Genomic DNA, 17312 nt, shown 5'->3' on the forward strand with positions numbered 1-17312 from the left:
CACAAAAAGTAAAACAAAAACAAACAACATAGCTAACTGTATCAACATTGTATTTCTTTGTAGGCAATTGCAACGCTTTACACAAGACGTCCTTTGTTGTTACAGTCACATTCAGGACGTTCACCAGCGAAATACTATACAAAAGACACACAAGTGAAAAGCACCATTGAGTTAGATACAGGAGAGCCAAAAGATGAATTAAACTGCATCATACATCTGTTTTGTCCTTGCGATGCTCCGGACCTGGTTTCAAACCTAGGAGGCGACTAAGGAAAATCTAAAGTGATGAAAGAAATGTGAAAATCTAGATGGGCGCGTGCATCAAGCCTATCAATAAAAACTGGTTATTTCCTATGATAGTTTCAAAACAATGTAAGTACATGAGTATGAACCAAAACGTGGCAAGCAGGTTGGCAATCCCAAGGGATAAAAAGTCCATCCACAATGTCTTCCACCTGCAATCTAGAGTTGAACATTGTCTAGCCAATAATATTGTAAGTGTTCAACATTATATAACATTTAGTTTGTGGTAGTCGTGTAAATCTGAGATCATTTATTCATAAAGATTTCATTGGTAGTGTCCTTCAAACCTTAGTCCAGCACACATAGGCCAGGAGGACTGTAATTTATTCTGACGTCATAATATTTGTATGTCATGCCAGATAGTTAGTTTTCCTCTCCCAGCTGTTGTATACATTGCCCCAGTGCACCAAGGTTCTCAGCGTAGAAGTCCGGAATAAGCCTCCTCGTCACGGGATCGGATGACGTCACCAGGGCCTCCATGTCTGTTTGTGTGGTGATCCCTGAGAGAACCAGCAAGGACTTCAAGCCCGAGTTCTTTGCCAACAAGATGTCAGTACTGGGGCTGGAAAAGATAGAACAGCCATATCACAGGGTATTAATTAAGTTTGTTCAAATATGGATTTAAATAAAAATATAACACTGTAAGCCAACAATTCTATCAAACCTTAAAAACAACTGATAAACACTTCTGAAAAATACACTAAATGTATTTCAGGAATCGTCCTGGACCATACAAAGTGGAATATTTTAGCGACATAAAAGTGGGAAAGCAACAAAGAAAAACATGTAAGTAATTCAGTCAACTGTTTGAGAATAGTGGCTCCCATATTCACCCTCACCCTCACTCCAACCCTCACCCTCACCCCCGCCCTCACCGAATCTCCACCTTGATGGCATTAAGTTACATCAAATACAAGCAAATTCGCTAATAAAAATAGAAAACGAGGCTTCTATTACGGACTTCTATTCAAATCTGTATCAAGCAACAAAAATGAATATGAACATACTGAATGGGACGTATTGTAGACAATGCTTCCTATTCCGAAAATGAGGCACATCACTATCTACCAGTTGAACACTTTTTGGGATTAAATTAAAATTTAAATCGAGTGCGAATGCACACGTACGTATCTCCAACCATCATGGTTCTGGCTGGGTCTAAGTTGTGAGCTTCCTTAAGGACATTGAAGATAGCGGCTTCCGGTTTTCCAATGACAATAGGGTCTCTCCTGGCGGGAACTTTGATAGACGCTACAATACATCCAGTTCCTGGCAATAAAAGATACACAACACAAGTCAAAGAAAGCTATTTTACACAGGATTTATATTCTCAAATCGATTATTTTTACATTGTTTTAGCTCAGAGTGAACTTATGAACTGAAGTCTAATCGGATCGAACTTTTAATCGAATTCATACTGTGTCGTTATGAGGCATCTGTCATCAGCAGAAATTCAAAGGGTAAAGATACCGGGTGTTCGCTTTGATCTTCAATCCTTTCATTACCACGTGTAAACAACAAATCTAGAATCACACTAAAATATGAAATCGTTCTGAACTGTCTTCTCGTAACAAAATTTTAAAAAATATAAATTTACGGTCGTTTGTGTCTGTAACGTACCTTATTTGACTTATGATGGCACAATGACGTCATCAAGGTAGAAACATTAGAGAGGTTAGTATGACGTACCTGGTACAACGACGTCCTCAGTGTCCAGTGGTAGGTGTGTGTCTTCGTTTGTGGCAAGGAACAGGACGTCTGGGCGTCTGGCATAAGACGCTCCCTTCACCATCTTTGTGAAACTGATGTTTGGATCGAATCCCACAAGTACACACCCAATCTAAACATTACAACTCATTGTATTTTATCTACCTCACAAAGATATTTTTATTCTTTCCTATATATTCAGTATCTTACGAATAACTTTCACATATCATTCTTCGCTCACCTCTGGATCCAGTTCTGTAGGAATGAAGTCTTCTAGCCTCCGTTGGTCTCCTACAATATCGGGCTGTAACAGTGAAAGATAAATTACTGAGTGTAAAATTGAAATCAAACTTCAAATTTTGTTTCGGTCTCTAAATGATATTTCATTAGTAGTGATAGGACATGTGCACGTGATATAGGTTATAAACTAAATACTTTTGGTTAAATGTCAGTTTTGCCACGAATGACGACATGAAGCTTTGACGTCACAGTGGAACCTATGGGAACTCTCAACCAATCAGATGTCCGCTAAGTCATATTACATGTGTGTAATAAAAAAATGTTATTCTGTGATAAAATTCTAGCTATAGAAAAAAGGCTCAATTTGGATACTAAGAAAACCGACAGTCAACGATTCCACTTTGAAGATAAATCACTTACCCCAAGACCGGTATGTCGTATTCCAAACCTGTCTAGCTCCTCCGCCATACCTGGATTTCCAATGACGTATACTTTGTCTGTAAACTTCCGACTGTGTAGGTAAGCTGTGCACAAGACCTCGTCCTATGTATACAAACAAACTCATCTGTCGAATGTTACATTGCCATTCTATGAAGTTAAACGTCCTCGCAACAGCCAGGGTGCCAGAATAGACACAAAGAGTGGAAATTCAGCACAGAAAGAAATATTAAGGTACCGAGTGGCTTGACGGCGGCATATCGTATGCTAATTATCTATATGACTGGTTATATAACGTCATTTTCACCGACTTATATCAATAGTGTTAAATCTGTAGCAATGACACGTGTTGATGACGTCAATTTTCACCGACCTACCTCATTAGCATTAAATCCGTAGCGATGACACGTGTTGACGTAATACTGTCTTGTATCGTTACTGTTGTTTGTTAGGTAGAAAACTTTCTTTCCCTGTAAATCATGATCAATAGAATCAACAGAAGCGGTAAATGCTAACATTAATATCAAACCATTGAATATCAACAAACATCACAATAAATCCATGTATTATGTAATGTGTACAACCGTCACATTGCACGTTAGTCGAACTGGATACATACTATACAGGGCTTTATTAAGTCAGTCGTACAATACGCATAACACACTAAAAGATTATGTAACATCTATTTAAATGAATAAAATAAACATATGTGAAGGTATGGGCGAGTGATGTGTGTTGGTTTGACTTTTGTTATAATATACAGTGACAAACCCGTGATTTCAGCAGAGCTATAGTCTCCACGCTACCCGGGACCGCCGCTTCTCCTTTCCACAACACACCTGTACAGAAACCAAATTCTCGTATTCAAATAATCGATACACTTAGGAATGACACAATAAGATGAATTACTACGGAAGCGTATTCCGGCAACGTTGTGTTTTATTTTATCTCGAAATTTCGAGTTAGTAATCCGAAATTTTGAGATATTGACACGAAATTTCGAGATAGCAACGCAAAATTTCGAGATAGCAACGCAAAATTTTGAGATAGCAGCTCGAAATATAGAGATAGCAACTCGAAATTTCGAGTTAGTAATCAGAAATTTCGACTTACTAACTCAAAATTTCGGATTACTAACTCGAAATTTCGGATAACTAACTCGAAATTTCGAGTTAAGATAAAACAAAACGTGGCCGGTATACGCGAGAGTGCGAGTGTATCAACGCGAACGTGGGAATGAATAGATTGCGGCCTCACCACAAGGGGCACGTAAATTATAAAGAGTATATGTGCTTCAAGCCATCAAACTATGTAAGTTCATTCCGATTATGCATGTACATGTATACGTGAAAATTAAAGATGTGCAAGTCTGTCATCACGAAATTATTTATCAATGGTTGAAAATGTACCCGCATGGACTTAAACATATAGACTATGATATGTGCGAACAAGATAATGTCGTTTTGCAGACAGTCGTATTTAGCGATCTATGTTCCACAGTGTGAATGATCGCGATAGCTATTGGAGCCGGGTACCATTGTTTTGGAATATTCGTTTGAGTGATCTGTTTGTTTACATTACATGTTTAACTCACCAAAACAGTCAAATACGAAGTTGTCCGTTGATTCCATGATTTCTTCGGCGACTTTTACATCCATTTTTGTACACGCCATACTTTCAAGAATGTCGTCTGTTCTTACTGCGCTGGATTTGTTGTGGTACGACCTTAGCATGCAAAAACTCTCACGGGGCAGACTCTGTATCGTACAATTGTGGTGTTACTGTTCACGGCACTATACATGTAGCGTGCTATATATAAACTTACATCAGTGACGATTTGGATGCCCATGATGGTAGTGTGCATCACTATTAAACCTACCAGTGAACGAGAAAATTGGAATAATTCACCTCACCATGCACTACAATAAAAGTTTATCATCTGTCAATAATGTTGTATGTAAATTCTAGTTTATTTGAGTAAGATACCATGTTTCTGTTTTAAGCAATACTGAAAGCTACAAATCCTTGTTGACATGTCGATCATAAACACGTTGTATAATTGTACCATAAAGTTTGACTCTAACCAAAGTTAACTTTGATAAACTTGTCACATGTTTTGTGTAGTGCAACAAGCAGAAATATATTTGAGTTCTCATCACTTTATCTTTATAACACATTTCAAATTGTAGAAAAGGCGCACAATGTAGCAATACATATCGTATAAACCAATTGATGCATATGAAAATTGAATCATACATCTGTTACGTATATGAAAAATACGAAATTAGTAGAAATATGGGAAATGTGTATATCCCGATCTAGATTTTTTTCATATGTTCCCCTTATCATTTTGGGTTCTCCTCTCAGTCGCCGCCCAGGTTTTAAAACGTAGGCCCTTATCATCGACGAGTCCTAGAAGGAATATTAAATTGTTTGGCTCTACTGTGTTTAATTCTAAATAAGTATTTAAAGGCGCTATTCACTTGTGTGCCTTTCGCACAATCTTCAATGACTCGTCACAGTATGGACTAGATACCAGTGATGAATTAAAATATATCATACAGCTGTTCCACCCTTCTAGGTCTCGTTATTGATGTTAGCGACCAAAGTTGTCAGTCCTTCTCGTGATTTGTCTGTAATACATTTCATCATACAGCTGTTCCGCCGCTCTATGACTCGTTATTGATGCTAGGGACCAAAGTTGCCAGTCCTCGTGGTTTGTCTGTGATACATTTCATCATACAAACCATCTATACTCTTATTTCAATAGAAATTACATTTATCTGAACGGTTTTACAGAGAATTCCAACATTTGCAAATGATATAAGTTGAAACTTGGTAAGTTGTATTACCATGACATGAACATCAGCTTGATTCAATAATTTTTGAAAGAGATATTGCCTTTTTCTGGATTTTAATCTTGTCCCGAGATCTCGCCCCTCAGTTAACCAGTTTTCTTGAAAACGTGATATGGTTTGCAATGATAATGTTAAGTTTTGCTTTTCTTGTATGGAAGTCATATTCAACCTTTTTTAAAAAAAGAATTACGGTCCCTGTGTAACAGAGGTCATTATTTATTGCAATGCCTCCACTAGAAATCGAACCCGGGACCCCTGGCTTACACGGCTGACCCTCAACCAATCGAACTCCAGAGAAGTTCTCTCTAGCCGAGTGGTATATTGCGGCTAGTATTTTACCAGGATTACATACTCCCCCTCTAGGAAATAACTTGTCCTCGAGTTTCTAGGAGTTATAGTGATGCTGGTGGGGCATGGCTAAGTAATATTCCTTGGTCCCTACATGGCAAATGTAACAGAGGTCATTATTTATTTCAATGCCTCCGTTAGGAATCGAACCCGGGACCTCTGGCCAATCGATCTAAAGAGAAGTTCTCTCTAACCGAGTGGTATATTGCGGCTACTATTTTACCCGGGTTACACCTGTTATATTCCTCGTGTTGATTATCTTCATACAGCTTGGTTCTAAAACCTGCTATACACTGCTGGTGCATCTGCATATAAGGTGTTAATATCATTTAAACTGTATAACTGACGTTCTTCTGAAATTATCAATACATACAAATTACGAAATGTATTTAATTATGAGGCTAGTGCACCTCTAGATCTAGATTTCGATATTTCTTTCGAACAGTTTTAATTTTTCTGAGTCTCCCATTCGGTTTCAAACTTCAGGCCCTCACCATCACTGAGAGTACTATGAAGACAAAACTGCGGTATGATGCCGCTTTATCCATTATTTGGCTCTCTACAGTATTTCGAAGTTGACTGAATTCCGATTGCATCATCATAATAAATGTCTTCTTTTGCAAAATTTTGATTCGATGAAGTTTTCAAAAGATACTGAAGGTATTGCCCTGTGTTCTCTCCGGAATCTTCAGCTCGACATAAAATCATCTCATTGTTTTCTCTCGATTTCTTTTAACATGGTAGACTTTATCATCATGTGCCATTTAGACAGGCATTCGTTAATTTCAATATCTGCATATCTTTGATACAATAATGAATTATTTTTGGCATTGGTTGGGCACATATTGCTCTGTACCGGACCGTCAGTATATTGTTCTCTTCTTGGGACAGGTGTGTAATGTTCTGTTCCTGGGACAGGTGTATAATGTTCTTATCCTGGGACAGGTGTGTAATGTTCTGTTCCCGGGACAGGTGTGTAATGTTCTGTTCCCGGGACAGGTGTGTAATGTTCTGTTCCTGGGACAAGTGTGTAATATTCTGTTCCCGGAACAGGTATGTAATGTTGTGTTCCTGAGACAGGTGTGTAATGTTCTGTTCCTGAGACATATGTATAATGTTCTTATCCTGGGACAGGTGTGTAATGTTCTGTTCCTAGGACAGGTGTGTAATATTCTGTTCCTGGGACAGGTGTGTAATGTTCAGTTCCTGGGACAGGTGTGTAATGTTCTGTTTCTGGGCCAAGTGTGTAATGTTCTGTTTCTGGGACAGGTGTGTAATGTTCAGTTCCTGGGACAGGTGTGTAATGTTCTGTTTCTGGCCAAGTGTGTAATGTTCTGTTCCCGGGACAGGTGTGTAATTTTCTGTTCCCTTGACAGGAGTAATGTTCTGTTTCTAGAAAGGGTGTATATGTTATGTCCCTGGACGTGTGTATACTGTTCTGTCCCTGGACGTGTGTATACTGTTCTGTACCTGGACGTGTGTACACTGTTCTGTCTCTGGACGTGTGTATAATGTTCTGTCCCTGGACGTGTGTATACTGTTCTGTCCCTGGACGTGTGTATATGTTATGTCCCTGGACGTGTGTATACTGTTCTGTCCCTGGACGTATGTATACTGTTCTGTCTCTGGACGTGTGTATACTGTTCTGTCCCTGGACGTGTGTATACTGTTTTGTCCCTGGACATATACTGTTCTGTCTCTGGACGTGTGTATAATGTTCTGTCCCTGGACGTGTGTATACTGTTCTGTCCCTGGACGTGTGTATACTGTTTTGTCCCTGGACATATACTGTTCTGTCTCTGGACGTGTGTATACTGTTCTGTCCTTGGACGTGTGTATACTGTTCTGTCTCTGGTTGTTTGTATACTGTTCTGTCGTTGGACTGGTGTATATGTTATGCCCTGGAAAGGGTGTATGTTTTTTTTTCTTTTTTTTATCTTTTAAATTTGTCAACACCAGATACTTAGAATATAAAAGTGACGAAAATTTGCATAATAGTAATGTGGTTTTTCCCATGTTTTATTTTCCTAATATATTTTCACAAAATAAAAACAATGACATGTGGTTGTCCATGTACAGACTGTTGAACATATTGCATCCAGGAAGGAACAAATATTACCACAGAAAGGTACAGGAAACTCATCATTATGATTATATCTAACATACTAAATAAATAAAAGGATTTCTAATTCTCTACGAACATCAAAGTGATTCTGGAATGTGTTTTCCAAAGTCCCCAAGACAATTTGCGACATGGTCTGGAAGATTCCGTGTGATCTCTGGGTCAGCAGATATTTTATCTCTGTCCACGTCTTCCTGTTTCATAACCCCTGACAGGACCAGCAAAGAATGGAGTCCACAATTCTTAGCTAGGGCAATGTCTGTGTTACACCTGTATATAGACAAGGGGAGATGCATGGAGTTCACAGAACACCTGTATATAGACAAGGGGAGATGAATGGAGTTCACAGTACACCTGTATATAGACAAGGGGAGAAGCATGGTGTCCACAATTCTTAGCTAGGACAATGTCAGTGTTACACCTGTATATAGACAAGGGGAGATGCATGGAGTTCACAGTACACAGGCTGTCCAGCACTTCTTGACAAAAAATTAGGGCTAAATTTAGGGCTTAAATTACAAAATTTTAGGGCAAATTTAGGGCTAAAATTAGGAATTTTGTAACAAGAATAGGGAGTATGAAAGCATTAAACTGACTTACCTTTGCAAATTTGACAAAATAGAAACTAACATACAATGCCTTAATTGCAGGAAAGGTGTTTTCCAGGGTTTCAGTGTCCCAGCTGCTGTTGGCTGTGACCTTAAGAATCACACCTCTGTCACTCAGTCACAACCAATAACAATCTGGGTACATAGATCCACTGGTCAACTGCCTTTCATTGTCTACCCTGAATTAGAACTACAGACTACATTAAAATACATTTTAAGTATGAATTTAATGAAAACATTTTCAGTAAATTGTAAGAAATATAAAAAATAGTAGGAACTGAAGTGAAAAATTAGGGCTTTTTTTAGGAATTCCCTTTGAATTTTTCAGTTTTTTAGGAATTTTAGCAAAACTGAAAAAAATTAGGACTTTTTAGAAATTTTAGCAATGCTGGACAGCCTGAGTACACCTGTATATAGACAAGGGGAGATGCATGGAGTCCACAGTTCTTAGCTAGGGCAATGCCTGTGTTACACCTGTATATAGACAAAGGGAGATGACATGAGTTCACAGTGCACCTGTATATAGACAATGGGAGATGCATGGAGTCCACAATTCTTAGCTAGGGCAATGCCTGTGTTACACCTGTATATAGACAAGGGGAGATGACATGAGTTCACATTCTTAGCTAGGGCAATGCCTGTGTTACACCTGTATATAGACAAGGGGAGATGACATGAGTTCACATTCTTAGCTAGGACAATGTCTGTGTTGTATATAGACATGAGGAAACAAAACAAGCACTGACATGGAAAAAGTGACTGAAAGTTGAAATAAAACAACACTCAGATATCTCTACAAAATCTTAAATATTTTGAGTTGCTTATCTTTAAATATTTCAATTCAGCATCTATCCTTTTGTTTTGAATAAAGTTAAATAATATTAAAAAATAACATTGCAGTAACAGTCATCTTAAACAAGAAATCACCTATGGTATAGACATATACATTAATGGAATGAATTATAAAATATGGATATTAAAGACATTCATCGCAGTTTCTGCAAACCTACCTGTCTCCCACCATCATGGTTCTACTAGGGTCGAGACCGTGAGCTTCTTTCAGTACATTAAATATTGTGGGGTTGGGCTTGCCTATAACAATAGGTTCTCTGCGGGCTGGCACCTTCACCGCAGCAACTATACTTCCTGTACCTTTTTAGGAGATAAATGTACAATAAAAGATGTGATAAGGTGCATGTACTTCATCTGGAAACTGACAATACATCACACAACATATACAATTTATGACACAAAGTCACTTTTTTTATAATAAGATCTACGGAAAAAATGAGCATTACTCTGAAAACTCTTAACTACAATTAGAAAATCTAAAAACTATTGAAAACTAGGCATTTGATTCAGTGAACAAAAACATCAGTTTCCCTTTTCGAACAAATATATACTGTTCTTCATCATGAATTTCATTTGTCACTGTGTTACTGTTAACAATGTTGGTAAGTTTTGGTAGGTATGGTATAGACAAGTATATTTACTAAATATTATAGTTATTGCACATATGATTACAGTCTGGTTCTCCATCAGATTCGGTTAAAGGTTTTTAAAAAACATTACTAAGACCAAGCAAAATATCGTATATTCATCACTATTTGTACATTTTGATGAACATAAGTTTTGATTTATCTCAAGTTGGGTCATGGTTTGAATAAATATTATGGCCTCGAGCTCTGATCTTTAGGTCAAGTTCATAATGACCTAATGGCAGTGCACAGTACATCAGTTGTAGGTGATAAATGTGTACAGCAACTTTATTTAAGAAGTCTTTTCAATGTTCAAAAGTTATTGCCCAGACACAAAATCATTAGAATGAGAATAAGAACCAGTAACAAACAATATGTTATGTGACCTAATAAGTAATTGAGGGTATTTGCACAGGCTTTTGTCTTAGAGACAAAACTACAGTTCACTTCCACTTCCATGGGAAATTCATGTTTCTGGTTGGTTTGTTACAAACAATCCCTTAACCAAACTATTATTGTGAAGAGCTGGTTACCTGGGATAGTCACATTAGACCTGAGGGGTAGATGTGAGTCCTCGTTAGTGGCTAGGAACAGTGAGCCTTCCTGCCTGGCATATGATGCTCCTTTGACCATTTTGTTGAGACTGAGGTCAGGGTCAAATCCAACCAGTACACAATTTACCTGGAACAAAGATCAAAATTGATAAAAAATTTTACATGACACACTCCCTCCTTATTATCTAAGTAAAGCTTAATTTTCTTAGATATGATATGAAGAATATTGTCACAAAAAGCTTATAAATATTGTTACTAAAAATTGCTAAGCAATATTGTTACTACAAATAGCAAACAAGTATTGTTTATATAAAATTTACATGTTTCTTTTAACAATATACCTGCGGTAATCCATTTTAATTCATTAACAGTATTGTAATGGATATCAGGCATGATTTTTTGAAGATAGGCATACAATTTACATACCTCAGGGTCAAGTTCTGTCTTTGCGAAATCTGTTAACATGGACTTATCTCCTACAACATCCGGCTAAACAAAAACACATTCTGGTAAGTATAATACATACGGTATATATTTGTAAACCTAAGGATGGTATTTTCCTGTCCCCAACTAAAAACTGCATCTCTGAACTCTGAAAATGTATTTTTGTAGAGTTACAGAAAATTATAGCAATGTTCACAGTATTATAACATTGTTATCAGTATTATAACATTTATATCAGTATTATAACAATGTTTTCAGTATTATAACATTGATTTCAGTATTATAACATTGATCTCAGTATTATAATATTGATCTCAGTATTATAAAGAAAGGTTTCATATAAAAGTCTTAATATTTATCACATGAACAAATGGACAGATGTAATGCAAGGATGGCAGAATGACAATCAGTTGGACAAATGGACAGATGCAGGAATGGCAGACTAATTATCAGTTGGACAAATGGACAGATGCAGGAATGGCAGACTAATTATCAGTTGGACAAATGGACAGATGCAGGAATGGCAGACTGATTATCAGTTGGACAAATGGACAGATGCAGGAATGGCAGACTGATTATCAGTTGGACAAATGGACAGATGCAGGAATGGCAGACTGATAATCAGTTGGACAAATGGACAGATGCAGGAATGGCAGACTGATTATCAGGTAGACAACTGGACAGATCCTATTCCTGTGTGGTAGACACTGACCACTACTTACGCCTATTTCTGTGTGGTAGACACTGACCACTACTTACTCCTATTCCTGTGTGGTTGATGCTGACCACTACTTACGCCTATTCCTGTGTGGTTGATGCCGACCTGGTCAAGTTCTTCCCCCATGGCCCTATTTCCCACCACATACACCTTGCCTTTGTGTTTCTTGTTATGGAGATACAGAGCTGCAGCATAAGCTGTACACAGAACTTCATCCTGTAAATCAATTTTATTGTTTATACTATATTGTTTATACTATATTGTTTATACTATATCATTTATTTATTTGTTCCTAGATAGATTTTCACATTTGACAGGTATAACATACTCCTTCAGAAACTGAAGAAAATTCCCTACATTACGCCAGTAACTTTTTTAATAATGTTGTTGTGAGCGACACATCCTAAAACAAAATAAGTAAATCTACTGTACCAGATCAATAAATGCTGGCTGATCACTGGGAGTACTATCAATAAATGAAACAGATTCAAGAAATGAGAAAGTTAAGCACTGTATAAATTTCCCCTAACAGACACACCTACCTCTGTAACAGGGATACCCATCAATTTCTCACACTTCTCCTTGTATTTCTTCCTGGTATTAGTACTGTTGTTGGTAATGTAGTAGACTTTTTTACCCTGGGAACAGAAAATTATGACAACATTTTGGTATTTTCTGTAAAAGAAAAAGGTGTTAATATTTTATATGAGGTTAATCATATTTTTATGTACGTGTATTCTATTAGTAAAAACCAAGAACAGATTATTTAATTCTTACATAGAATCTAATTGATAGAATGAAAGAAACTTTCTAAATTGTACACCACAGGCAGTGAAAAGGCTGAACTTTCAGATGTACAATCACTATGACAAAATGTCAATTAGAATGACTAAAACATCTGAACCCGAAGACAAATTACTGATCAAGGAAATAAGTAGACATTTTTTATTGTAAATGCCATGCACAGATAAGTCCTTGCAATGAAATATTAATCTTTGTGCATCTTTATTCTAGAGTGACCAATGAAGAATTTAAATTAATTAGACAATTGAATCAACCGATTTATTAGCCACAATTGACATTAGTACTGGGTATTACCGTGCTTGTATATGTATGTTGGTGGAGAAAGAGCCTAGATCAGATTAGATCCTCTTTTAGTTTGATTCCAAGCAATGACAGAAAAAAAAGACATTTGCGGAGCTAGATGTTCTTTTACAGTGTATTAAATTTGTTAAGATCAGCTTAAAATGTGTTGATGATCAGACTGATGTAGAAATATCATATCCATACAGGTAAAAGATAATTTTATAATCAATGTGTACAAAAACTATGCAATCCTAGTGTAAAAGAAGTCATTGTTTATTTCAATGCCTCCGATAGGATTTGAACCTAGGACCTCTAGCTTACTAATCTGAACTCAAGAGAAGTTTTCTCTAGCTGAGTGGTGTATTGTGGCTAGTATTTACCAGGGTTACATACTCCTCTCTCCAAGAAATAACTTTTCCTCAAGTTTCTGGGGGTTACAGCGATTCTTGCAAAAGTAACGATAAGTATTCTCCTCGAATTCCTACATGGGCACCAATGTAACAGAGGTCATTATTTATTTGAATGTCTCCACTAGGATTCAAACCTGGGACCTCCGGTGTACTAGACTGACACTCAACTGATCGAGCTGAAGAGAAGTTCTCTCTAGCCGAGAGGTATATTGCAGCTAGTATTTTCCTGGGTTACACTACCAGTACTATGCTCAATATACATATGTACACTGTACATTTTTATTTCCAATGACAGTCATCTCATGCACTGCATTATAATATACTTCTTACCAGATTCTTCAGACGTTTTAATGTTTCTGAGCTGCCGTCAATAGCAGTTAAACCATCCCATAGGACACCTGAAAAGTATCAAATTGCACACTATATACAGTTTAGTTTTACACAATCAAAATATATGTGTAACAAATCTAGTTACTTTTGAGACTGTTGTGATTGATATACTTATCAAATCTAAATTTGGTAACATGGGTGCAAAGAATATTTCATACGCATATCTCATTATGTAACATATTAAAATTTCGTTGTAATTTTAATGTACTTGTACAAAAAATAGCAAATTATCATCCCCTCTGAAACAACTGACAGTATTGTGTAATATGTTTGATACAATATTTAAACAGTTCTAAATATTTGCCAACTTGAAAAGAACAATGAAAATATATTGATAGGTTTGGAGATTGTTGCATACATGTATGCTGAGAAAGAAAAAGTAAATGTATAGGGGTAGGGACTCAGGAAATATTTAGAAGAAGAAAAGGTAGTACTAAAGGCCAGATTAGGATGGGAGGGCATTCCATTCGAAAAGATTTTCAAGAAACCTTTAAAAAATGTTCATAACTGTAGCATTGAAACAGAAAAAATGGTCCAAGGACCAAACCCTTGGGAAACCCAGAATGAAAATAAATACATATTAGAGGAAAGAACATCCAATCATTTAATATATAAATCAATGTGTCTTCCAAATAAGATTTTGTTAAATCCATTAATTACTTATACTTCTTAGACTGAGTTGAATTTAAGTCACGGATAAATGACTTTTTGAAACACTTTATTAAAATCCAGTTCCCAAATAACTTAAGGGACCAAGTATGATCATGCCAGGTCATTAGGCTGTGGAGATACCAAGTTTTGACAAAAGTCAACCAATATTTGGAAGTCAGGTTAATTTGTAAATCTGTATTTAATTTCTGGACAGAATGGGTCAAAATGTCCAAAGCAGGTGGAGACTGACAGGAACTGAAAATTGGTCTCTGGTCTGAGCAACATACACATATACATGTACATATATATACGTACAATTCCAAAAATGTATAATTCTTTAAATGTTTATGGCAAATGTTCTGTACATGTCTTCAATGTGGGTGATGTAAACTGAATGTTAATCTTTCTGACTTATTTTTTATTGAGAAATTAAGTCACAATACAGCCAGCGTGGACTGTCATTACAAGGCTATATTACATATGCACCTGCAATGACAATATGGACACAATATGAGTAGGAGTTACCTCCCTTTACACAATTCGTGTATCCTGACCAGAATTAAAAGCTTAAAAATATTGTTAGGATTTTGTAAAATACCGTAGGTATATACAACACTAAATACTTAAGCCTTTTATCTCAGAAGTAGAAAAATTTTATTGTAAATTTGGTTGCTCAAAGTCTACACTGAAACGATTCCTTATTTCACGCCAGTGAAAAAATGTCATCTAATTATACATCCCTGGTAGCTACGTCCCTGTACTTTATAACTTCAGAAAGAGATATTTATTGCTTATTGAGTGAAGCAAACAAAGTATATTTGAAATCATTCCTTAATATATACATGTACGTAAATTATCAATTCATAGTTCATAGTCCCAATAACTAAGAATCAATTTACTTTTAGTGGGAATTTGGAAGAAAAAACCAATCACAAAAACTGATAATAGATTATTGGTCAGTGATCTGTTCTAGACAACTTCCAATTCTTGCCTATGCCTTGGAAAATGTATGTTACATATAATGTGTAAATGTTCTTTGTAATCCTTGGCAATAACCGTTACACAGCATAAATAGGTTGACGATCGGTAATGGCTAAAGTTATAAAAAGGCCTAAACTAAGTATATTTTGATTTTTATAGCTTCAAATACTTTAAAATTTACTTGGTGTGCAAAATTAGCTGATGTTTATTACTGATACATTTGCTTGTATAACTTATGAGGGAGTGTTGTCAATGCACAAACAAAAAACACATTTATGATTAGACTAGATAGGTACCAGGAAATCTAAGATGTATTGTACAATCTCAAAGCCCCCATTAAGAAGTGATGTGAACAAAAGAAATTTGAGAATGAACCTTCAATCTGACAGAAGACCACTAGGACCTGTACCAGAAACTCACTCTTTAAGCATACATTTAAGTACATACAGATTTATGTAATATTCAATGATGTATGTGGATAAGTACACCGTTGGATCCTAAAAGCTTCAATGTGTAGAAGTTATTATACATTACATTCTAGCCAAAACAATGAATTTATAAATACTATATATCAGTGAAACAAGCAAACAAACAAATGTGCTAAGCCTTATTCAACTGAAACAAGAATTATAATGGAGTGACTGCAGTTTTGGGACAAACAATATATCCTTGCCCCTGGACAAAGATGTGCCTGCAGACTGTTGGATCCCGAATTGTCATGCCATGTATGCCTTCGAAGGGTCATATCGTGAATTTTAACGTTTGTTATCGGGCATTTACGAAATGCAGCATATAGTAGAGAATAATCTGTGGGAGGATCCCGGATCTTCACGTTATCAATGAGATATTTGACTCACTAAAACGCCCGTTTAACGAATTCAACGGCATCTTTTTCACAATGGATATTAAAATAACGGATGGATGAATAAGTGTCTTACCATCGCAGTCAAAGACGAAATTATCAACATCATTTAGGATCTGTCTTGCTGACAACTCCGTGACAGGATTGCAGCTGGCCATGCTTGAACGGGAACACGAAGGGAGACTACTCGGCAGGAGCAATCGTTTGCCCTGTTCAAATATCAATCTGGTTGACTTTGAAATAGCTCCAATAGGCATCACACTGTCCACTTTCTATGGTTTTAAATGTTTTGACAACAAAATACACAAACTGCAGACTGTACCGCATGCAAATCCGAATAATCACCCGTCACCCTTACCGCAGTTGCGTAAATGTGCAACCGGAAATAGATTCTGAAAGTGAAAGCGAAAGTAAGTATATAATTAATTTTAGTATGTCACGGATTTCGTGGGTACACATAGCACAATCAACGGAGGCTTTTGCTGTGGGGAAAAGAGATTGAAACTGCAAAATGAAATCAAAGCAAATAATAACTTAATTTACCACTCATATTAAGGAACACTGTATACAAAAACGAAAAGTCTTATTTTTTCGCGGGTGAACTTGACTCTGACCTATTTCCGTTTATACCCGTTCTTTTCTTGCTGTTTGAGAATTGTTAGAGTGAGGAATTAAGTCATTTTGTCGAAACCATCCTCGATATAGATTATACAAGTTCAGTGAGCCATGAACTAAAGCCATGAATTAATTTAGAAAAAAAAAGGTTCTCTTGACGTATCTCATGGACTGGCATCTTCTATGCTCCAGGGGTTACGGTTACTCTCTGCATTTCATAGTAAAACTGAAGGTTCTATGTGCACCATTTTGTGGATAAAACGAAAAGTTTGATTCTTTGATGTATATCAAACGAATCTCGAGGTCTCTTAAACGTACGCTGCACTGGCTTTGTAGTTGTGTATGTGTCGCTCTTTTGTAATCATCAAAAGGACGTATCGGTCTGTGAATGGTCAGTTGTTTTTCATGAACATTAATCTTGACCAATCAAATAACTTCGTTTCTGCCTTCAATTTTGCTATAAAATGTTCCAGGGGTGCAGATATAGCGAGACCAGCTT

General features: G+C 36.6%; 1 protein-coding gene across 1 annotated transcript; it reads right to left on the reverse strand.

Moving 5' to 3' along the window:
• Positions 1-33: 33 nt before the first annotated feature.
• Positions 34-16537, reverse strand: LOC132548408 (uncharacterized). The gene is made up of 16 exons (XM_060212273.1): positions 16275-16537; positions 13645-13712; positions 12361-12456; positions 11897-12034; positions 11083-11145; positions 10636-10783; positions 9635-9776; positions 8103-8286; positions 4283-4445; positions 3460-3527; positions 3066-3158; positions 2671-2793; positions 2252-2314; positions 1993-2143; positions 1431-1572; positions 34-865 (listed from the first exon to the last, which is right to left on the reverse strand). Exons 1-16 carry the CDS (start codon positions 16453-16455, stop codon positions 667-669), a joined length of 2022 nt encoding a protein of 673 aa, XP_060068256.1. The 5' UTR covers positions 16456-16537; the 3' UTR covers positions 34-666.
• Positions 16538-17312: the final 775 nt, after the last annotated feature.

Source organism: Ylistrum balloti, unplaced genomic scaffold (genome assembly GCF_031769215.1).
Source record: "Ylistrum balloti isolate Yb309-2 unplaced genomic scaffold, AGI_CSIRO_Ybal_v1 Utg370010, whole genome shotgun sequence".
Classification (NCBI taxonomy): Eukaryota; Metazoa; Mollusca; class Bivalvia; order Pectinida; family Pectinidae; genus Ylistrum; species Ylistrum balloti.